This window comes from Equus quagga, chromosome 19 (genome assembly GCF_021613505.1).
Source record: "Equus quagga isolate Etosha38 chromosome 19, UCLA_HA_Equagga_1.0, whole genome shotgun sequence".
Taxonomy (NCBI): Eukaryota; Metazoa; Chordata; class Mammalia; order Perissodactyla; family Equidae; genus Equus; species Equus quagga.
In genome coordinates this window covers 6,548,006-6,572,473 of record NC_060285.1, presented here as the reverse complement: position 1 = coordinate 6,572,473, position 24,468 = coordinate 6,548,006, and the positions used below count along the sequence as shown (strand labels likewise).

Below are 24,468 nucleotides of genomic sequence, written 5' to 3'. Positions count from 1 at the left end.
CTAAAAGCAGAGGAGCAACAGAGACAGCCTTTTCTTGGTGACCATATGTGCGAGTTTGAGCCGTATGAAGCTGCAATCTGTGCGGAGGTGGGGGTGGGGGAACTCTTACCCAGTACTTTAAATTAATCAATGTAAAAAGAATCCATTGTGAAAATAATTGCATTGAGACAAAGACCTCCAGAGATGCCACCACCAGTCTGGTGGCACGGGTGTACCTGACACAGCAAGAACAAGGGTGTTCACAAGCAGGTGGTTCTGCACAGGTGGGAGCAGTGTGACTACAAGGTGAGCCCCGCGTGTCAGACATGGCCCAAGGAGGGCGGCAGCAGGCTCTGGCCCCCAGGAAGTCTCAGAGGCATCAAACCAGCCACCTCAATGCATCTCGTCTGAAAGCCGATGACCACCTCCATGCCCATTACATTCTGAGCGCTCAGTGTCAGGCACTCTGCCAGATGCTCTACAGCCATGATCTCGTGAACCCGCCAAGACAGAGACTGTGAATTCTGTTTCAAAGGTGGGGAAACTGAGGTATAGGGGTGAAGGAGCCAAAGGTTACAGCTGATAACAGGCAGAGCCAGGATTTGAGCCCAGACTGGCAGTTCCCAAGGTCTGGCCTCTTCACCACTGGGTGATACTGTCCGTTGTCCCACAGGGACCATCAGCTCTGCCTTTAGGGACTAATCAATTACTGAAATGTACTCTCTCTGTCATCTGAAAAAGGGGTAAACAACCGATGGAGCTAAGCGCTGATGCTTTGGGAGGATTCAATGAGATGACACTTGAAGGAGACTTCACTTGGCGTCTGGCATGATCACTGCGCAGCCCCACGTCTCTACAATCTAATCAAAGGCTCTGCCCGCCTCCGCAGCCCACCTCCTGCCGTTCCTCCCCGCCCCTGAGCCCGGCCTCAAGGAGTTCCCTACACAGGCTGTGCCCTCACCCCAGCAAACTGCTCCCCAACCTCTGAAGATGCCGTTCAATGCTGCCTCCTCACCCCATGCAAGGGTAACTCTTCACAGGCCCCTCTGGGCTTCAACAGCCTGCCATCCAGACTTCCGTTTCAGCACTTATTTTGGGTGTAATTACATGTTCACAGATCTGTTTCCTATAACAAGCTCATCTGAGATCCCATATGCATTAAACAAAAACAGGCAGGGAGGGGCGGGCCCCGTGGCCGAGCGATTAAGTTCGCGTGCTCCGCTTCAGTGGCCCGGGGTTCCACCAGCTCTGGTCCTGGGCACAGACACGGCACCACTCGTCAGCCCATGCTGAGCGGGTGACCCACATAGCACAACCAGAAGGACCTACAGCTAGAATATACAACTATGTACTGGGGGGGCTTTGGGGAGAAGAACAAGAAGAAGGTAAAAAAAAAAAAAAGATTGGTAACAGATGTTAGCTAAGGTGCCAATCTTAAAAAAACAAAACAAAAAAACAGGCAGGGAAATCTAAGGCTAACACACCACAAAGAGGAAAGGTTTCAAGTACTTGGAATGTGAAGCATCCTGTGCCATGTACCAAAACACCAGCTGGCACGGTGGAAGGTGTGCTGAGCCCCTTCAGAAAGGACTGCCTCAAAAGCCATACACAATCCCAATGATACTCTGACCCAGTAGTTCCACTTCTGGGAAGAATTGTGAAGAAGACAATTGGGAAAACAAGAAAAAGAAAGTTTTGTGCCCAGAATCACCTCTGGATTCTGATGCAAAAAACAAACAAACAAGACAAGCAAACAATCTAAATGCCCAAGCACAAAAGGGTGGCTGAGCCACCTCGAGCAAAACCAATGCCTGTTTGTTGACTATTTACATCTACTAAGTGCCTGTCACTTCATGGTGTCATCTCATCCTCACACACAAGCTGGGGAAGTGGGAGGCACAATTATCCCTGTGTTACAGTGGGGAAGATGGAGCTCAGAGGTCAGGACGATATAGCAGCTACTAGCATTGAGTGCCCGCGCCAGGTGCACTTCTCAGCTGTCTGGACATTATCTCTGTTACTGCTCACAGCAGCCTGGGAGGGAGCTGCTCTTCACACCCTCCCTTTACCAACAAGCGACTGAGGCCCAAGGCCGGAGGCCGGAGGCTCAGAGATGTTAACAACGCATCCATCCACGGCCACTCTCCTGCCAAGTCCATGGTCTTAGCCCCTAGGCTCCAGGCGGCGTGCCCGAGGTCACTCGGCAGCTGTTAGCAGAAGCAGGCTTGGGGGCCAGGCACAGCTGCCTTGAGACCATGTGCTTTCTACCCTGAGGTCTTCCTCCCGCCACAAACTGCAAACAACCCGTTTCCCACTGTTTCAGGCTAACCTGCATCCCCTACAAGGTCCTTAATTCCTAACCCCCAGGACTTGCGAATGTAACCTTTTTTGGAGATGGGGTATTTGCAGAGGATCAAGTTAAGATGACGTCAGTAGGCTGAGTGCTAATATAAAGACACATGACTGTGTCCTTATAAAAGGGGGGATTCTGACATACAGACAGACATGCACAGAGCAAGGACAACGTGCAACCACAGCGAGAAGGTGATCTCAAGCAGAGGATGCCTGAGGTGTGGGACACCTTCTCCCTCGAAGCCCTCTGAAGGAGCCAACCCTGCCGGCACCTCATTTTGGACTTCTCATCTCCAGACTGTGAGAGAATAATTTCTGCTGTTTAAGCCCCCAGTCTGTTACTTTGTCACAGCAGCCCTGGGTTATTGGTCACTTATCAGACCATGAGGCAACTAGGAAGATGGCAGTAATAGGGGGCAGGAAAGAGCGCCTGAGGTGCACGTGGTGGTAAAGGGAAAATCAAGGGCCAACACCACGCTGACTGCCTGACACTACAGTGAACTCACAGCTGGATGCAGAGAGAAGCCTGAAAGGAAACACACCAGCATAACTAAGATGCCGTCCAACTGGCTCTCCCTGCTCTTCGACATTTTCCCAATTTTATCCAGCAAGCTTGCATTACTTTTATAAATTTTATAAAACTGGTTTAAAAACATATTTTTGAACCATGAGAATCTGGAGGTATATAAGAATCCTTGTTATGGGCTGAACTGTGTTCCCCCAAATTCACATGCTGAAGCTCTAACCCCTAGCACTCCAGAATGTGACTGCATTTAAGACAGGGCCTTTAAAGAGGCAACGAAGTTAAAAATGGGTTGTTAGGATGGGCCCTACTCCAATATGACTGGTGTCCTCGTAAGAGAGGAGATACGACACAGAGAAAAAGAGACCTTAGATACGGGCACGCACAGAGAGAGGCTCATGTGAACATACTCAAGAAGGTGGCCACCTGCAAGCCAAGGAGAGAAGCCTCAGAAAAAACCAAACCCACCTACACCTTGCCCTAGACTTCTAGCCTCCAGAAGCACGGGAAAATAAATTCCTGTTGTTTAAGTCCCCCAATCTGCACTATTTTGTTATGGCAGCCCTAGCAAACTCATACAAGGAACCAAAGGAGGGCAGGCGCTCCCACACCCCCAACACCGCACGCTGGAGCTGTGAAACCAGCAGAGTGTGCCCAGCGGGCAGAGCACGGCGACATCACTCACCTAAGCAGTTGTGTCCATCGTGTGCCAACATGAAGCCATCAAAGCAGGTGCACCTGTAGTTCCCCGGGATATTGATGCATTCGTGGACACAGCCCCCGTTGTAGTAGTCATTCTCACACTCGTCGATGTCTGCAAAACGAGGGGCACGAGAGGTGTCAGAGGAAGTGCCTGGGGTCCCCTCTCCCCTCACCACTGAAGCCACCAGGACCTGTGTGGTAAGGGGATGACTCAACAGGTATTCACTAAAGTCCTTGATGGGGGCTGGGGACCCAAAGATCTCAGGGATGAAGATCCTGGTTCTGCAGCAAGGCTGGCCACCACCTTGCAGGGCAGGGCCGGGTGCCTTCCAGCGCCACCACAGTGAAGCAGGCAAGATTCACACCCAGCTCTGCCTCCCTCGAGAGCTTCTCAACAACAGCAGCACGTGGGGACCCTGTCTAAAATCCCCCAAAACTGGCTCTCTTCAGCCTCTTGGAAAGCCTCCCAGAGACAGGGGGCTCACTGTGAAGCAGGAAGGATCAAATAAAATGAACTTTGCATATCCTAAAAAGCATAACCTCCGGATCGAGGGAAAAGTCCACACACTTCTCCCAAACAGTTTCCTTCCACGTCAGCGTCTGAAGCCTGAATTTCTACTGCTCCAGCGGCCTTGTTATAACAAAGGCTTCTGTCTCATAAACAATGGCCAACAGGCTTTGTAAAGGTCACGCTTTTGCTGTTTTAAGTCTTTTTCAACATTTCCCATCAGGGGTCAAAGGGCTATCAGTCCTGGAGTTCCAGAGAGATTTGGGAGACCTCGGGGAATAATAGGGACAGCTTAGTTAAGATTCAAGAGCTGCTTCTATACCGGAGTCCCGCTGGGGACAGAACGCTGCATGCCATGATGTCTTCAAGCCCCACACTAACCCAGCCACGAAGGCACTGTCATCGCTACTCCCATTTTACAAGGTACCGAAGAAGCCGAGGCACAGAGTGGCCGAAACCTCGCCAAGGGTCACACCCGGAGGATGCGGCACAGGCGGGATTCGAACCAGGGCAGCCCAGCTTGGGAGCCCAAGGGGGCCTAACCCTGGGCGTGGTCCGGGAGAGGAGAGAAGGGGCGGCTCTGGCTCCGGGAGACCCGTCAGCATAGCCTGAGGGCGCTGCCTCTACCCACACCCAGGCCGACCTCCACCAGCTCCGCAGAGAATCAGGAAAGAGGGACTAGGAAGTCCCCCCAACAGCGAAAGCGGAAGTGCTGCCCTTAGTGGAACCGGAAGTACCCGGGTTAAGCAGAACCGGAAGTGTCTCACAAGAGGGTTCCGCGGGAAACAGCAGTCCGTCCCCTACCCGGTTGAAGAGGGATTTTTGAGGCCAGGTTCCAGCTATGAAAGCCGGGATGGGGTCAACCAGAAGAAGAGCGGGGGCCAAAGGCAAGCCTGGCTGCTCCCTGAAATGCCTGGGGAGCTGGCACAGGGAGACACCCAGCTCCATGCTCTCTCCATGCTTGTCCGGAGGGCAGAGCTACACACACAAGTGAAAAACCATGGGGGCCTATTAAGGGTCACAGGTAGGAATATCCATCTGGAAGACAGAGCCTGTCTCAAAAGGTAATACGCTCCTTGACACCGGAGGTGACCAAGCACTGTCGGGACACCTGCCTGCCAGGGACGCTGCCAGCAGAGGGATAACTTCAGTGAAAACAGCAGCAGGAAAGCACCAGAATACAGAGCCTGGCCTGTGTAGCCTACTCCTGGTGCCTACCCACCCCACCACTATGAGGGAAAAACGAAGTAGCCAGGCTCTCCAAAGGTGCAAGAGAGGGAAGCTACGCCTCACCTGCTGCGGTAGCCATTGGCATCCGCTGGGAAGCGGACACAATTCTGCAAGTTATTTGAGTTGTTTCCAATCATTATATTTAACGCACTTAGAAATTTTAAATGACATTAGAAGAGGATATAAGATTTTATGTTTGAAAGGGCACATGGTTTATAAAGACTGAGATATTGATTATTTCCCAATCTCCACAGCCCTGATCTTTTGCCAGAGTCCCAGATACATCAATCCAACCACCTCTCCCCCTGGACCTTCCATAAACACTCCAGAGGCAACACGGCCCAACTTTAACTCATTAACCTGCACTTCCTGGGGTTCCCCATCCCAGTGAGGACTATTACCCTTCCACCTCTCCACTGACATCAAATCAGCTACAAAAGCGTAGTTTTCTACACGCTTATACAGTTATAGTGTGCCCACTGGTCAGCTATTTCCACTACCTTCAGCATGAGCATCATTTCTCATCTGATCTGAACCAGCAGTTCCCAAACTGTTCTTCCCTCCTTTCCTTCATTCAAGCAGGTGACTCAGGAGAAGGTCTCAGCGTGAGCATATGACTTAGGTTGCCCAGTCAGACTGAGGAGAAGGACTTTTATTCCATGCTTGGGTAAAAGAATTCTCTCTCTCTCAAGTTGTATCTCAGATGGAAGTATGCAGGAATCTACTCCTGAAGCATACACCAGCCCACTTAATTTTCACAGCAACGCTATGGAGCAGGTATTTTAATTCCATTTTACGGTTGGGCAAACTAAAGTGCACAGAGGTGAGGTAATTGCTCAAGGTCACATAGTAAGTGGTAGGGCAAGGATGAGAACAAAGGTTCTACAAAGCCCATGTCTTTTCTAATAAGTTAGAATGCCCACGGCATGCTGGGCATTGGCAAAGTACTTTATTTATGTTATTTCACCCTTAGCCCTCGGCATGTTTAGGCTGTGTACGGAGAAAGTGTTATCCAATCATCCAAACACCCATTCACACATTCATCCTTCCTCTTGCTCCACATCCATCCACATCCACACACACGTACACACTCACAGCCATGCCTATCCATCTACCCAAATAGCCAGTCAGCCATGCATCCATTCATCCACTCACCTACCCACTTTTTATCCATCCATCTAGTCACTTCATAAGCCATCCATTCAAATACCCACCCAACCATTCTTCCACTTGTCTATTATGCTAAAATCTATCCATCTAAATATCCAGTCAGCTGACCATCCTTCCATTCATCCAATCACCTATTCACCCATCCATTTATCCAGCCAAACATCCACCCATACATCCAAACATGCATCCATCCATCTAAATATTCACCCAGACACCCATCCTTCCATTCCTCTAAACATCTGTTCATCTAAATATTCATCCATCCAAACATCCATTCACTCATTCATTCATCCAAATGCCTAACCACTCATCCATCTATTCATTGATCCAAACACACACCCACCTATCCAAACTCACACAAACACACACACACACACACATCCAAACACCTACCCACTCATCCATCTATCCAGCCATTCATCCATCCTTCTGTCTCAACTTCTATTCACCTGCCCAACAATTCCATCAACCATTATCCATCCAGATAGCTTAAAAAATACATACAACACGATTTTCAAAAAGAATAAGATGTTAAGATGAAGAATGAGGGTTGAAGAATAAGAGAAAGCTGGTGAACAACGTATGCAGAAATACATTTGGTAATCCCAGCACAATTACAAAACATAGCCCACAAATATGGCTCTGAGCTTCCTAGATGCCAAAGCAATAAAGGAAACACAATCAGTTACAGAGTCACTACATCCTTAACATTCAGTTAAACCAGCTGTTTAAATGGCAGTAAGGTCTGAGGAAAATGTCACTTCTGATTAGGATAATCATATGCCCCAATTTGCCTGGCTTAGTTCCAGTTTATGCCTGTTGTCTGGGTGTAATTAATAACAGCAACCTTTTCATTATCAGAATGGTAAACTGTTTACCATACATGTAAGACATTAGGAAGAGATCACCGAATTGTCAACAAAACAACTCTAGCCTTTTCCTTCCTTTGACTCCCTACAGCGTAGGCCACAGCAGGTGCCAGTGGGCTAAAGAGTACAGGAATGTTTGCTGCTCGCATCTCTTCCCCTAATCCATCCCCAAAGATTTCCCCGAGATCTGAGCATCTCTTAGAACAACCAGGTCCTCTCCAATCCCCAGGCCTTCAGTGCTCCCACAGGCTTCGGAGGCCAACCTGCTTTTTACCTGCCAGCATTCTGGATGGAGAAGGTCTGCATAAACCAGACCTCCCCGGATTCTGTGTCTTGCCTTGCATTTTTGTTTTTTAAAATCATGTGAACCTCTTCCTTTAATACATAAGAGATAAACACACCAATAAATCTACTAAAAAAAAAATCTCTGCTAAAGCAAGTAGATTTATTATTGTAAGAAACATATCCAAGAGCCACCAGCCCTGGAGGAGGTCCCACAGGCCTCCAAGACACCCATCAGGCTCGGACCACTTTTTAAGGACTGTTAAAGCCAGAGAAGGAAGAACAGGCCAGCGGCGTGGGGAGAGGGTGAAGGAAGAGGGAGGCAGAGCCAAGCTCCCTGGATGTTTATTCTTAAAAAACTGCTGTGAGTTGAATTGTGTGCCCCTAAAAGATGCAGTGATGTCCTAACCCTCAGTACCTATGAACGCGACCTGATTTGGAAGTAAGATCTTTGCATCAGAGGTGAAAACACAGATGCACAGGGAAGATGCCATGTGACCACAGACGCAGAGATCGGAGCCATGAAGCTGTGCTCGTGAAGCAGCGGTGGCTGCTGCTCCCATTTTACTGATGCGGAGGCTGAGGTACAGCATGGCTGAGGACCCTGTCTCCAGCCCCCAGCCAGGGGCTGTGCTCAAATGCAGGCTCTATTCCTGCTGGAGCCACATCCCTGGGGGGCATGAGGTGAATACTTTTTAAAAGGGCTTCATCCTCCAAAAAGTTATTAAGGAGAAAGGAGGGGAGGAGATGTCACATGCATCATTACTTTTACTTCCAAGGTCGGTACCTACCCTTGAGTTGGAGGGGTGGTGACAGGATGGTTCACACAAGTAGAGAAAGTGGGCAGGACAACAGACTGACCCAGTTGTCGAGGATGAGAAGTTCAACAGCTCGACCTAGACACCCCTGCTTCTTCTCCAGCTTGGATTTTTTATTTTTAATAAAAACTCAATTCTCAACAGAAGACAGCTCCCAACACCCATTAGAGCAGGGAAAAACAGCACGGGGAGCTGCTCATTATAAGATTTTTAAAAGGTCACCCAGGTCCACTTTTCCTACATTACAACGTCGGCACGCACGCATGATCCCACAGCTGTGGTCCTGCGCCAGCAACACTGGTTTGGAACCCGAGTGAGACGAGTTTGGGTTTTTTTCGCTTAATTCAAAATTGATTCTTGCTGCCCCATAAAATACATATTTATTCTGTGGTGTCTGGGTTCTACGAGATTCTATGGCAATGAGTCAGAGCTCCTTCTCCTTTTATTTCAATACTATTTTAGGGCATTTTCCTAAAAATTAGCACTGACTGTAAAGGTCCTCAACGTGAGGATTCTTAAAGCACGCCGCTCTCCACTCTCAGAGGTCACTACTGAAAATATCTTCTGGATTCCCCTTGAAATTGGCATTTTTCTCGACATTCCTCGCAGACAGTGGAGACCAAATGCTCTAACAAAGACCCCTTCCCTGGTGGGCGCGAGCACGTCCTCCCCTTTGTCTGGGGGCTTTAGGAAAAGCCATGCACTCCTTAGATCAGGCCACCGTCCTGGGAGAGATGTATGGCTTAGGAAGTTGAGTCCTTATTGGTGAATAAATCTTAATCCGGTTTGTTGGCTAATTACATTTGCGGGAAGGTAGTTTCTCGGGGCTGCCTAGCAGGAAGGATTAAGTCCCCTGTCTCCGGTGGCAGAGGGTTAAGCTCTGGGTTTGTAATGACTGAGTAATGAGACCCGCTCTCCGCGGACCCCTGGCATCCATCGATCAGGTTTCCCTGCTGCTGAGACAATGCCAGAAGTGGGCCCAGCAGTTAATTATGGGAAAGGTCAAAGGTCACACAAAACCAACACAAATCTATATACTTTTTCATTCCCAACTGCACACAATGACCATGGCTCAGCCAGAGGGTGGGAAGGTCCTCCCCAGGCCCAACCCATGATCCGAGATAACCATGGAGCGTGAGCTGCTTGCTGACCTCTCCCCGTGGCCCTCGCGGCTTCAGGCCTCCGCACTTCTGCTCTTGCTGTTCCCTCTGCCTGGAGCTCCTTCCCCTTCACGGACAGTATGCACTGCTGCAGCCTGAGCCCCAGCATCACCACCTGCCTGAAGCTTTTGCTGAAGCCCTGGCAGACATGACTCCCCCGCCCTCTGGGCCCCCTGCCCCCCTGAACAGACACTGTCATTACTCTCACATGCTATATAAGTCCTTTGAGGCTGTAAATTCCATGGGGCAAGAACTGTGTTCTGTTCAGCATAAGCCTCAGAAGCAGGGGAGTGTGTTCAATAAAAGTCTGCTCAACGTTGAACGAAGAACTCCTCATCTCGATGGTAGCCTCTGTTGACTGGGCCCTACGATGTGTAGGGCAGTATGCAGGGCCTTCACGTTCCGCACTGAGAAGGGGGCACCCACATCTTTATTTTACAGCAAGGGAAACCGAGGCTCAGAGATGTTACCTGCCTTGCCCAAGATCACACAGCTAACACAAATGGAGCCAGGAAGTGAGCCAGGCCACCTGACTTCAGAGTTAATGATGTCTCAGCCACAAAGGAGCACATATTGTAGGATTCCATGTATATGAAATCTCCAGAAAAGTCAAATCCATTGAGACAGAAAGTAGGATGGTGATTTTCTTGAGCTGGGTGGGTGGGGTGGAGAGTGATGGCTAAGGGGTGCAGGTTATGGGGTGCATTATGGGGTAATGGAAAGGTTCTAAAATTGATTGTGGTGATGGAGGCACAACTCTGTAAATACACTAAAAGGCATTGAATTGTATACTTCAAGTGGGTGAATTGTATGGTATGTGAATTATATCTCAATAAAGCTGTTTAAAATGTTTAAAGTTACTGCTGTCGGCGATCTCATCTGCTTGCTGCCTGGGGCTCTGGGCTCTGCCTGGTTGCAAGGAAACCCCAAGGATGCTCCCTCTGAACTGACCTCCAAGGCCACCTGCCCAGTGAGGGCTCCTGGTATCTCCAAAGCACTAGGCAGGACTTGCTTCCAAACCCAAAGGACCAGTTTTCTGTTTTTCTCCCCCCAAAACACCTGAACCCTTTGCCTGGGGGCTGTTCCCAGGCTCCAACATCAGGCCCGTTGGACACCAAAGCAACTTGGTCAGGGGAAAGCTGACCGGTTGGAGTGCTCCAGACGGAAGGGAGAAGGGGCCCCAGGGGCCTGCCAGCCCAGTGTCGAGGCCCCCGCCACCCCCACCAGTTACAGGCATGGTTGTGCTCCTGTCCTCTTAGTGAAAGGCAGGGGAGAAGCCCCAGACCCCCAAGCTGCAGGCTCCGAGGGGCTGCTCCACAGCCCAGCCACCTGTGGACTCAGCAGGGGCATAACCAGAAACACTGAGTTACTGAAAGCTGGAGCCGCCACGTGGAGTGGGTGAGCGGGATCCAAGGGCTCCTCCGAGGCCCCCTGGGCTTTCTAAAGGGCTAACTGAGCCAAAGAGGGAACTGAGGAGCTAATCTCAGCAAGTCACAGGCTGACAGCACCTTGAACCCAAGATCCCAGCTCAGGCTTCTTCCCCCAGCTTCACAGGCCACCTCTTGGGCTTTGACCGCACCAGGGTCTGAGCTGGTCTGGTGCAGCTTGAGTTCCTTCTCTTTCTGTCCACATCCCGGTGGAGTTTCTCTCCAACAGTAATGACAACAGCAGAAGTGGCAACTCCCCACCAGGCCCCGTCTAATGGCAGGTGGTTTAACCCTTACTACAGGCCAGGTAGGAAGGGCTTAACTTCCCTCATCATAGAAAGAGAGACTGAGGCTAGCAGAGCTTAAGTGACTGGCCCAAGATCACCCAGCTAGTATATGGCAAAGCCAAAACTGGAACCCAGGCCAGCTGGTTCCAGCCCCCACTGTCCTAACCTTGACGCAGTTATCTGGAGAATTCCCCACATGTCAGTGACTGGGGGAGCCAGGGCCCAGGGCCCTCGCTGAAGATCAGGCCAAAGCCCTGCCTTCTTGCCTCCTGTCAACACCAACACCAATCCCAGCCTGGCCTCTCACCCTCAGCCCAGACCCTGGCCACACGGAGCTGCCAGCCTGCAGGGGAGAATGATCCAGACACAGGTGAACATACCTCCTGTGAGGGCAGCCTTGCATGCCAACGCGCCGCCCAGGCCCAGGTCCGCCTGCAAGGCTGTCAGTGGGAAGGGACGGGTGGCTAAGGGTCCAGCTGGAGCCCACCTGCCACCCCCAGAGGCTGAGCCAGCACTGGGCGCCACCATGGTGAAGAGCACCCTGAGGGAGGAGGTGCCTCCTGCAGGGGTCCAAGCGGGCCTGGGATCTCCTGGCCCCAGCCCTGCACTTTGCAGTCAGCACACTAAGGCCCAAGAGGTCCACAGACCAGCCCAAGGTCACACAGAGCTGGCACCCAGGTCTCTATGGACCTACCCCCAGCTCTACTCCCCTCGACACAAGGGGCAGGGGGCCGAGATAGAAGGCATGGAGGCTGGTGGAGACAGGAGAGCATCTTGGAGACCGCGGAGGGAGTGGGGAATGATCAGCACCAGCAGCCGTCATCAACCGGGCCAGAAGTCCAAGCAGGCTGGCTGGGGCTTTCAACCACCTCCTCCCAGGGGCTGCAGCCATGGCCCATCTGGAGGACGGTGCAGAGCGCCCCCGAGACCCCCTGACCTTGCCCGCACACACGAGCCCTCCAGCCCTCTTTGTCTCAAGGCCTTGGGGGAAGGCTGTCATCCATTCCAGTAGCATTCAAAGGCCAACAGGCCAGCAGTTTATTTTCTTAGAAATAATGGTTTTTTCTGGTTAGCATTCCTCCCATGGAAAAACAAATACAGCCACTGTAATAAGAAGCGGCCAAGAGGAGGCGAGAGAGCCCAGAGGAAGGGGCAGAGAGGGGCCTGCTGCCTGGGAGCTCGGAGATCCGGGGGCTGGGGTGGGGGCAGAGACCCTCTAACCCTAGGAGAAATGGGGCTTTAGAGAAAAAAGAAAGCTCAACGCACAGGCGCCGGTGCCCCCTCAGCACCCTGCGGGCAGCGAGGCAGCTTCCCTCCTCCCACGTCCACTCAGGCGCCCGTTCTGGGTTCTGGAGGCAGGTGCCGGGCTCCCATTCAATGGATACGGAGCAGGCCTCCGGAAAGTAAAGTCGCTGGCTGGACGTACTGAGCTGGCAAAGACCACAGAGGTCTCTGCATCCCTGCTCCAGGCCGGTCCACGGACCCTCAGAGCCAGGGAGAACGCTGGAGACCCGCTGCGGCTCTGCCTTCCTGACTCAGCCGAGACACGCCTCCCGGGGGAGCCCTCTCTACCTGCTCCCCTCCGCAGGCAGGCGCACACTCCCTGCTCTTCACCCCCACTGACCCTCGTCTGTCATTCCACTGCTGCACTTTCCACACCCTGTTACGCGCACGTCTTTCCCAGTCTGTCTCCCCCGCTAACCAGTGAGGTCAGAAAAACATGTCTTGGCCCCTGTACCAAGCTTGGCTGGGAGTTAGGAGCCCAGTGAACATTCTCGATACTAAATTGGATCTAGTCCAGCTGACACATTTTACAGATGGGCAAACTGAGGCTCAGGGAGGCGAACTTGCCTCCAACGCTTAAACGCCAACAGTATGAGCTTTTTATTTTTCCTTCTAAAAACGGACATGGGCCCCAAGAAGCCTAAACTCTGTAGCAGAGCTGCGGCCAGTTGCAAGCCACACTGCCTAATTGCTAGCTGACAGCAACTCGGAATTTTAAGTCACATCCAATTTCTTCCCGCCCGCTGGTCTGCCGGGCTCGAGTGCTTTCATCTTCAGCAGGGCACACGTTAGCATGCATAATTGCACGTTTTAAGACTTCAGGAAGAATTTCCTCTCCTCCCCCCTCCCAGCCCACCTCCTACCGCCTTTCCTGGCCTCCCCCAAAGCCGAATTTTATCTGGAGTTTCAATAAAATGTGCAATAATCATGATGAAAATGATTTAATAAGGTCATAGACATTATTCTCTAAGAAGGACGATTGGTTTTAAGTTGTTTTTTTCTAATGTTAAACTCAATGGATCACCGGGTGTGTTATTAGGAGTTTTGTTAAAACACTTAATAGCATGCCCTGTAATCTACCCAACTTCGGTGACTGACAAGTGGACCCCGGGGATATAAAATGCAGGAAGTGACTATTTACATTCACTACATACATGCTAATTTTGTGATCTCTGATGCCCATAAGGTTGTCATTTTTTTCCTTTTCACAAAAAAAGGGAAAATAGTAATATATTTGATATACTGTGGCCAAAACAAAAATTTATTTCCCCCAAGAGTTTTAATTATAGCATTTTGGAAAAGGCCCGAGTTGGAACTTGCAAGTGGAATAAACCACTTGAATAAATGGTCTAAAAAATTAAGTACACAAAGAAGGGGTGATGTGCACCACTGATTCAGACTAAACAGTGATTATCAAGAGGGTCTTAGTTATTTAAACAAGCCATTTGAGGGTGGTTTGCTCCTTATTTGGGGCCTGGTCCTGATTATAAACAAGAGCTTTTAATTAAGATTAGTAAGACCCAATTCAAGCTATAATTTGGTCCTTTTCCTTAGCAAATGTCTATGAAAACAAAGTAATTAAGGTTAAATGAGTTGAAGCATTTAAAGGGGATGAAATGCCCCCTCCTCACCCCCAGCCTGCCCCCTCTGCAGAACGAGCACAGACAGATCCAACTAATTCAGACCAGAAGGCCAGCACAGGGCGGGCCTTGGCAGTTCTCTAAAGGCCCACGCACAAGGGGTCTGGTAAGCTGGGGATGCAGAGGATTAGCTAAATGAAGATGGAGAGGGAAACAGAATGTGCAAAGGTCCTGGGGTAGGAAGGAACTGGCAAGTTCGAGGAACTAAAAAAAGACAGTGATGCTGGGATGTGGTTAGGGAGGGAAGGACAGAGAATGACACATCTCATAGTGGTTAGCTAAGGAGTATCTCCCAGTTAAGGGGGTGTGTGACGTGCTTTGAGCCCCTTGCACACACAGGGCCTGGCCCAGATAAGCTAGCAGCAGCAAGGGAGAGGGCATAGAGCGGTAAGGGTCTCTGCAGCCCCCTCTAACACTCCAAAGCTAAGGAACTCCTCCCACTGCACTTGTACGGGCTGCTGGGGGCATCGCCCGCTGCTGGGACCCCATGGCTGACCGGGCTTGGAATCCAGGCCCTGCTGCTTCTCAGCTGGGTGACCAGGCTACAGGCAGACCTCCCTGGGCCCAGTTTCCTCAACCTAACTCTGCCACTGTCCACATCAGATATCCTTAGACTGGTCCCTTCCCCTCACAGGCTTCTGCTGCCTCATCTACAAAACCGTCAGAGTCCGGGAAGCTCTGGGAGGCCTTTCCTGCTATCCTCGAGATTGATAATGGTCACTCACTGTCCACCGACACCAGCTCTGGGCCCAGCCCTGAGTGAAGTCACAGAGGTCATTGCAACCCAGTGTGACAGGAGCTCTGTAGGAGGGATGGTCAGAGGTGACAGCTCATCTGTCTGGGGAAGCAGGGAAGCCTTCCTGGAGGAGGCGACTGCTGGGACCCAGCCATCCAGCCTTCACCCAACAGATGTGTCCTAAGCCCTCTGCCAGGAATGGCCTTGGGGTCCAGGGGCTGGAGCTCAACAGGTCACAGACCCTGCCCTTGAGGAGCCTACATTCCAGGAGACATGGAAACATAAATGCAATGTGACATGGGCCGAAACGGAGGTGCGTACGGGCCACCTGTAAACACGGGGTCGCCCTCATGCTTTTAAAGTTCCGTCACACTCTGCACACCCATGAGTTTACCTCGAGTTACTTCAGATTCTGTCAAGAGGTGAATCATCGAGAAAATACTGCTGTCTCCTCAGCCTTGCCCAGAGCCTTTCCCCACGATCTGAGGCACCTCAGTCTGGCTACAGCAAGCCCCCGCCGGCATTAAGCTGACCACAAGGGCCCAGGCTGCTCCCCGGACACAGAGTGGCTGCACACGTGGCAGGCCAGCCATCAGCACACGGGCACTGGCCACATGGCAGGCAAGATGGCCTTGAAGGTCTGGTAAGAAACTGTCCCCGGAATGGGGGTGCGGGGGTGGCTTCTGGTGCTGGGTTTGCTAAAGGGGTTTTCCAGCAGGAGTTTCAAGGTGACATGGTGAAGGCTGTCAGAGGCTCAGTCAGCCCCACATAGGGCTTCCCACAACCTGGGTCTGCTTCCCGTGAAGCGCTAAGGAGACTGTGGAAGCCACGTTCTCTGTGCACGCTCTGCTGAGGATCTCTCCTCCCTGCTTATCACGGGAAACAGCAAAGGCTATCAGACCTCTAGGACAGGGGACTCGTTTCCCCCAGAACGCCAACCTCAGCCTCTGCACAACGCCGCACCAGCTCAGGACCTGCAGATAAAGGGGCGCAGTTTCATCTAAAGTGGAAATAGCTGTCCGGAGGGTGCAGTGATTGATTATTGACATCTGCTACGGGAGAAAGGGCAGCACATTTGCCATCCCTGGAGTAGTTTTAGTGGAAAAAAAGGAAAGCCTTCTGTCGCTTGTATTTTTTATTGCACATTCTTGGTAAAGTCATCTGTGAATGGCACACATGTCTGTGTGTCTCTATGTCATATGTGTATGGTTTATCTGAGTAATCAATGAGCCAGAATACCCCATTTCCAAGCCATTTTAGATCTTGGGAATTGTTGGAAAAAGCAAAGCTTCATCCCTTTTTAAATATTGAACAACATTATGATCATCAACATTATCATGATCATCAACATTACTGACATCAACATGATGATGATCATCATCAACATCCTCATTCTTATCAATATCACTATCACCATCATCATGATTTTTATCAACATCACCATCACCGTCAGTACCATCATCACCATCACCATCACCGTCAGTACCATCATCACCATCACCATCACGGTCACTACCATCATCATCACCATTATCATCACAGTAACAGCAGCTAATGCTTATAGAGTGTGTCCTATTTGCCAGGCCACGTTCCAATGGTTTATATACATTAATTCATTTAACTCTCACACTGTCTCTGTGAAGATAATTATTATCTTTATTTTACAGATAAACAAAAGGAGGTCAAATGACTTGTCCAGGCTACACAGGCAGGATCTAAACACAAGGAGGCTGGCTCCAAAGTCCCTGTTTTAACCACTGCGCTCAACGGAACACTGACTGTTCATCCCTCTTCTCGGAACATAGAGCAAAGACCACTTGCAGAAATGCAGTGCGGAGAAATGGGCCCAGAAAACCTGGGCTCTAGGCCCAACTTAGATAAGACCCTTGCCTTCTCAGGCCTCCATTCCCCCATCTGTAAACCAAGAAGTGAACATCTGGATGATCCCCAAGCTCCATCAGGCCACCACTGCATATGGCCTGCCTGCCTCTTTAGATCGCAAAGCTTCCAGAAGTCTCTGCACGGTCCTCCTGGGGAAGCCAGTGGGGCTCTGGTGGCCCTTGGGTGAACACTCCAGCAGGCTCCATCAATTCTGACTGATGGCTGCAGGTGGGGCCCCAGGGATGAGAAAACCTCAGTGCAAGGGGGACAGTGTCCACTCAGGTCCCCAGAACCCATGCCAGCACTCACTCACAGAGGGTCTGGGGAGCAAGTGGTCAAATGCACCCTCCTCTCTGTTTCTGACAGATATTCTCCATACTGTTAATATGGCAACTCAACAGGTCCTTATTTACCACCCGAATGCTCTTCACCTGTTCAGTAAGAATTTCCACTGATAGATCCTTTCAGCTCATGCAGCCCAGCTAGGCTGTAAGCTCCTTGAGGGCAGAGACCAGGTTGCACCATAACTATCACCTCTGAGGGATGTGGCATTGAGTGATTTTCAAAGGTCTCCACCATTTATGATGTCATTTGAGCATGAAACTACTGTGAGAGGTAGTGAGGACAGATGCTGATGATGACGACGATGACAGTGGGTGCCATCATCTGTATATTGAGCATATCCTGCATATTGAGTGCCTCCGGTGAACCAAGCACTGAGGCTGGCAGGCCCCAGGTACGCTACACTGCATTCCATTCAAGCTTCAGGATGATCCATGATGCGGGCTATTTTGGGCCCATGTAATGAAAGGAGAAAGGGAGGCTCAGGAGGGCAAATGACCACCCAATTTTCACACTGAGGTGGGCTGCAACCCAGGGCTCCCAAGCAGAGGCCAGGCCCATCCCTGCTTTCCTCTCTCATTAGACAGGGTCAAAACAACACCATGGTGAAAAAAAGCCCTCCATGGACCCAGCACCCCACACTTCCCATGCCGTCCTCCTCTCCCGTCTTGGGGCGTCTTACAGGTTGCTCACCTAATGTGAACTCCAGTCTGGGCAAAAGAGGGCCAGCTCAGACTAAACATCTTCCACACACCCTGGCCAGCGCCAGGCCTTGCCCCAGGAGCTGGGAACACAGGGACAAACAGGAAAAGGCTCTCTGCAGTCCAGGAGCTCACTGTGAGGTCCCTGGGGGCAGAGCCCAAGTCTGACAGCTTCAGTGTGGTGGCCCCAACACCAAGCCCATGGCAGACGTTCGACAAATGAGCTCACAGTTCAGTGGGGGAGCAGGACACATAATTATAAGCCAGAGTCAGAAGTGCTGGGATGAAGGGAAGCCAGGGGATTCTGGGAGCAGTAGGTGCTTAATGCAGCTATATGTGTGTGTGTGTGTGTGTGTGTGTGTGTGTGTGTGTATGTAATTGTGTGGAAGTGGAGGTATCACAGAAGGCTTCCTGGAGGAGGAAAAATCTAAAGCATGGTTAGGAATTAGCCAAGACGCAAAGTGAGGGAAAGGAGCTCCAGGCAGGGGGAAAACCTGAGCTGGGTCTCAGAAACATGGAACAGCCTGGTGTGTGTGTGTGTGTGTGTGTGTGTGTGTGTGTGTGTGTGGCCAGGACACAGGTGCTTCAGTGTTTCAGGAGGTGAGGAGCAGGAGCTGGAGCCAGGCTGGAGACACAGGGAGGCCCCTGGCAGTTCCTGAAGCACATTCACAAGACTCCTCCTCTCTCATCCTCACGCTGAGGATGTCAGGCCCCCTGAGACAGGGATGTAACTCCCACCCTGGGCCCAGGCAGAGTGGACAGCCAATGTCAGACTCTGAAGGACTTCAGGGAAACAGGCGGGAGACACAGCATGGGCCTCCTGGGCAGGGACAGCAGGAGAGGACCGAAGGAGCTGGGCTGGAGGAAGGACAGGCCAGTCAGTGGCTTAAACCAGCAGAGAGGGGCAGTCACCCTTGGCCCTCATTGGCCAGTGCACTGGTCCTGGCGGGGGGAGCAGGGAGTCAGAAAAGGTTCGCACGTGTCACTTGGAACCACCACGCTAACCTTCAGGCCCTGCCAGCATCCCGGCCAGCCTGTGCCACCAGGCTTCTTGCCCACGACATGGTCTACCTGCCTCTGGCCTGGCCTCCTTCCAGAGGTCTGTGGGTAGCTGCCAGCTCCCCCCACTCAGGATTCTGGGCCCCCAGCAAGGCCAGGGATGTGGCCAAACCAGACATGACCCAGGACGATGTCACCTGCCCAGCACTCAGTCTTAAGTAGATGCCCAACAAATGAGATGGATAAACAATGTCAGCATCCCAGGGAGGCGCAACAGCATCTCCTACAAAACTCCAGCTGCTGTAAACCCTGATACCGAAGGAACAGGCACCCATTGTGTTCTCACATGTCACTGTCCTAACACAAATCTCACACTTTGAAAGAGTAAGCTGGGGTGGGGCTCAGGGAGAAGACGAGGAGATGCTCGGGACCTGTGGAGAGGGAATGAAGAGACCTGGGTCTGAGTATGGGCCATGCCACACTTTGGACTTTGTAGAAGATGCTTCTCCTCTCTGAGCCTCACTGTTCCTCATCTATAATGTGGGGACAGATAGCGAAGATCTGAATCAGTGCTCCTTCCCCAGGGCTGCACATCAGCCGTGGAGAGAGCTGTTTCCAGCCTCCGGATGCCAGGCCCTGCCCCAGCCCCTGCAATCAGACCGTCCTGGACAAATGCTCCCAAAGGTCCCATGTGGCCAGGAGAGTCCTAGCTCCAAAGACAGCTGTGGCTGCTCTTCTCTCTCCAGCTCTCAGCCTGCCAGGGAGCTGGCCAGGCACTGCAGTTTCTAGTGCCGGATGCTCAGACCCGTACCTCAGGTACAGGGAAGGAAGGCTGGACAGGCAGGCCGACGATACAAATGCACCAGGCTTTGCCCAAGCTCTCCTACTCCACACAGGGAGCTGAGCCAGCCCCACGAGAGCGGTGGACAGCTACTGAGCAGCACGTTGGGGGGAAGCTGCAGGCCACACAGGTCAGTTTCAGATTTGAAGTTAGGGACCTTGGGGGGATATCACTCAAGGCCTTGACCCCTCCCACATCCAGTCAGGGACGGATAGACAAATAGATCATTCAATGCTTCCTTTCAATCTCTTTAAAACAACAAAAAGTTCCAAACCTGGGGAGAGTTACGTACCCCATGACTCCAAATTCCACTTCCCTGGGAAGCAGCCTGCATTCCCAGGAAGCCCACAGCCCAAGGCTGAGGGGGACCTGTGCTGGCGGCAGTCATGGGGGGCGAGCCCTGGAGATTTAGCCCCCATTGGCATGACAAGGGGCAGGCAGCGGCCACCGACGGCAGCCGTAGCAGCTGCGGGGTCTGGCCAGGAGGGCTGGGCCGGGCTCACCTTCACATTGCCTGCCTTCCCCCTTGTAGCCTGGCTTGCAGAGGCATTTGTAAGACTTGGGTGTGTTCTGGCAGATGGCATCGATGTGGCAGTCGTCCGTGCCCTCTGAGCACTCGTCCACATCCACTGCTCCTGTATGGGGAGGGAACAACAGGTGAGCAGTGGCCCGGGCAGCAGGCAGTGACGGTGCAGGCAGGGAGTCCCTCTGCCTCCCGTCTTTCCACTGATCATTGCGGTAATCAGCAGCAACAGCTGGCACATGATAATTTGGTGTGACAAGCAGTGACTGGTAGCATCTTTGGGGCAGCTACTCTGTGCTAGGTACAAAGCTACCAAGACGCTGGCTCTCCTTTATTTTCACAACCATCCCATTAAGTAGAACTACTATTCCCACTAAAAGAATACGAAAACTGAGGCTTAGAAGCACAGCAAGGAAAAGCCTCTCTGTGTGTCTTGCTCTCCCCACAAGCATCGCTCCAACCCTCCTCCACTTTCTTTATTCTAGAATTTAGAGCCAGAAGCATCCTTGGAGGAATTTAAATCCATCCCCTTTGCATTACAGATGGGGACACAGGTTGGCATGGGACAGTGAGCAGAGGCTAAGCAAGCAGGTCTGAACATGGGACCCCACCCAGCTTCCGTGCTGTGGAGATACAGGGTTCTTCGGCTAGCCTTCGCCTCCCCAGACTGGGGGGGTCCTCAGTTGGGCTAACCTGGCTCATGGATGGTTCTGACCTCCTGTCCTCTCTCCTCCCCACCTTGGAAATCTCAGTACGAGCCTGGTTCCCATATCCCAACTTCCAAACTCCAGTTTAGTCGAGGTTGTGAGGGCTCCCGGCACTCCCCACCTCCTGCCCCAACACACACATACACACCTTCAGTCTGGACAGCCGTCGGGCAAACAACGCAACACAGATTCCGTATATCCGTGCATACACCTCCGCACACACACTCTCTCTCTCCCTCTCTCTCTCTCTCTCTCTCACACACACACACACACATGCACACACACAGCTCAGACAGGGAGGGGACCCTCAGGGCACAGGATAGCACAGCCGGAAGATCCTTAGCTGTAATTCAGGTTAATTCCTCAGGTTACAGCTGAGGAAACCAAGGCCGAGAGAGGTTTGGTGAAGTTCAGGAGCTCATTAGGGGCAGAGACTGGTCTCAGACATACGAGAAGCAGGTCCAGGCACTTCTACATGCCAGGTTACTTCCGGCCAGCTATGCATAAAATACAGAGCACAGACAGACGGAAGGACCCAGAAGGGCACCACGAGGAACTCTCAGCAGCCATCCTGAGGGCAGTCACCCAGGGGCCAGCCTGGGGAAGTCCTGGAATGTCCTCCTCTCTTCAAGCCTCCAGGCTCACCCTAGACTGTCCGGTCCTCAAGAATGTCCACTCTGAATGACTCCCTGGCTGACATGTGGGCTCTGAATCTGCATGGGGGGTGGGGCTCTCTAAGAGAATCACCCTCCCCGAGGACTCCTCCTCCTTTGCCCCAGTCCCCAAAGGTCCAGCCTGCCCCTAAAGGAAGAGAGGCATCAAAAAGAAGCACAGAGAATCACCTCCCTGCACACAGACATACACATGCACACGCGCACACGCGCACAGCAGGTAGCGTCACTTTTCAGGGTGGCTGTATCTGCTCAGGTCAGCAGTCCATCCACAGCCCTGTACAGGTGCCCAAAGGAAGGTGGACTGGGGGCCTGGAGGCAGTCAGTGTCAGAGACCAGAACCAGCCGTCAGGTGGCCAGGGGCCAGTAGGAACATCGGGCCACCGGAACATCCTCTTCTGGGGAGGTGACAACAGAGGGTCCCCCATGCAGGGTTGCCACAGCCTCAAGGGCAGGAAGCCAGGGGCCAGAGAGGGCCACTTGTATTCTTCCATGGGCGAGGACTGGGGACACTTCTGAGACAGGACCAGCAGGGGCACCAGGCCAAGGATGCGGCTCTTTCCACTTCCCAAGGGTCAGTGCACAGGAATGAGGGGAGGGAAACTGCCCAGGGCTCTGGAGCCCCTTGTGCCCCTGAACCCAAACCTCTACCTAGGTAGGTGTCCTTGTGGCGTGGAAATGGGTGGATGTTAGCCAAGGGGTGGTGAGGGCACCTCCCAACACATTTTAAGCATGGCTTTGGGTGGTGGCTGGGGAGAGAGCAGGCGAACTGGAGGAGACAGGGAGAGGAGCCACAGGCCACGTGTCCCCACGGCTCCCGGCCTGGGCTGGGACTCCCTCCGTAGGGCAGCCCAGCCCTCCCATCCAGGCTGCTTGCTTTGACTTTAGTTCATTTCAGCACAAGGCTTCCATGGGGTGGGGGTGAGGGGTGGAGACAGACGCAGACCGACACAGAGAAGAGACAGAGAGCTGGAGAGAGGCATGCACAGGAACAACCAAGCAGGGGTGAAGGACCCTAAAGCCGGGGAGAGACACCCACAGTCAGGTGGGGGTGTGGGCAGCAGAGTCCAGCTTCCTGGGGGGGGCCACGTGAAAACCAGCTCGGCTCCAATTGTGGAATGGTTTAAATGACCTGACATCCTCACTCAGGGGTGGACTCCCAGGAACAGGCTCCTCTGATGACCAACCCAGACCTCAGGGAGCCCAGCGCTGCAGCCAGGGGTGCCCAGAGAAAGCCAAGGAGAGGGGAGCAGGGGCAGGCAGGACCCTCCCCCCACGGTCCCCATCAAGGAGAGACTGGGAGGAAGCTCCTCTGAGGGACAAGGGACATGGGAGGAGCTCTGTGGGAGAGCCCCTTCTAGATAACCAAGAGAGCAGGAGGGGAAGGGACAGGAGTGCCAGGGGTCCTGTGAAACCCATGGGGCATCCCCACCTCGCCTCTACTGCCTGCCCAAACCCATTGATGCCCCATGCCCTATCCCCCCTCTGAAGCCCATTTCCTCCTCCGGCGTCTCCTGCCTCCCCCTCCTGGACCTCCTCAACGACGTCTGGTCTCCCTTCCCTTTGGTTCTCATCCATTCCCTTCCATCTGTGTCTATCTGTCTGTCCTCTCCCTCCTGCCTGACTGTCTATCTGTCCACCGCCCCCCAGACATCTCCATCCTCCTCTCTTTCCCTCTGTCTCCTCCCTCCCCGCCCCCACCCCCAGTTCTCCCGTCTCTTTCTCTGGTGTCCATCTGCCTCAATCGCTCCTCTCTCTCTTCCTTCCCACCCCTTAGTCGTCCCTCAAGTCTCCCTCTTTTCATCTTCTTCCTTCCTGCTGCTCATTTGCCTCCTTCTCCCTCCTTTGGGTTTCCTCCTTTCCCCCTCGATCTTTCTGGTCTCTTCGCTACTCTTCCATGTCTGTCTTTCTCTGGGTTTCTTCCTGCGTCCTTTTGTGTGTTCCCTCTGTGCCTCCTTTTCTGTCCGGACGTCTGTCCCTCCATCTCCTACCTTCCCCCCCTTTCTCTCTGTCCGTCCTTTTTCGCCGCTCACCTCTTCCAGGTCTCCCCTCTGGGTCTCCTTCCGCCCGCGCTCCCTTCTTCCCTGGGGGAGCACCCGTGGGGCTCCCGGGTCCCCACTCCCTCCCGCCCTCGGGCGGCGCTCCGGGCCCCCTGGGCAGGCCGTCGCGCTTTCTTTCTTCCTCCCGCCCTCACCGCCCCTCCCCCGGGGCTTCAGCCCATCCCGCCCTGCTGCAGGGAGGGGTGCCCCGGGCCGCCCGGGCTGCGGGGAGGGGGCGCCCCGCGCCGGCCCCAGAAGTTACTTTGCAAAGAGGCGAGGCGGGGCGCGCGGGCTGCAGCCCTCCCCACGGCGCGGTGCTGGGGGCCAGCCGAGGACCCCGGCGCCGCCGCCCGCGCCCGCCGCCCACCGGGTCGGGGCTTACCTGGGAGCCCGCTGCCCCCCGCCAGCCGCCCGCGCGCGCCCAGGGCGAGCAGCACGCACAAGTGCCAGCGCACGGCCGCCGCGCCCATGCTCGCTGCGGGCCGCGCCGGGCCGGGCCGGGCGTGCGGGCGTGCGGGGCGCGGGGACCCCACCGACCGGCCGCTCGGCGAGCGCTCCTCGCTGCTGGCTCCGCGGCCACCGCTCGGGCTCGCAGCCACCGAGCCGGCGGGGCTGAAGAGCTGACAGCCGCGCGCTCATTGGCCCGCGGCCTCCGGGGGCGGGGCGCCGAGTGCGGCCGGCCAATGGGCGCCAGCCGCCAGTCCGGGGGGGCGGGGGGGAGGGGCAGAGGCGGGCGCGGGCGTCCGGGGGCGCCCCCTCCTCTCCCGGCCGCTGCAGGTGGGGGGTGGGGGGTGGGG

General features: G+C 53.4%; 1 protein-coding gene across 3 annotated transcripts in view; it reads right to left on the bottom strand.

Moving 5' to 3' along the window:
• The window catches only part of SCUBE1 (signal peptide, CUB domain and EGF like domain containing 1), a 138,960-nt gene extending 114,720 nt beyond the window's left edge, over positions 1-24,240 (bottom strand). For all 3 annotated transcript variants that reach the window (XM_046646855.1, XM_046646857.1, XM_046646856.1), the window contains exons 1-3: positions 24,054-24,240; positions 20,235-20,366; positions 3,540-3,668 (exon numbers count right to left, since the gene is read on the bottom strand). In XM_046646855.1, the coding sequence (XP_046502811.1) occupies positions 3,540-3,668; positions 20,235-20,366; positions 24,054-24,141 (349 nt within the window). In that variant the 5' untranslated portion in view covers positions 24,142-24,240. The remainder of the gene's footprint in view (positions 1-3,539; positions 3,669-20,234; positions 20,367-24,053) is intronic.
• Between the last annotated feature and the right edge of the window lie 228 nt (positions 24,241-24,468).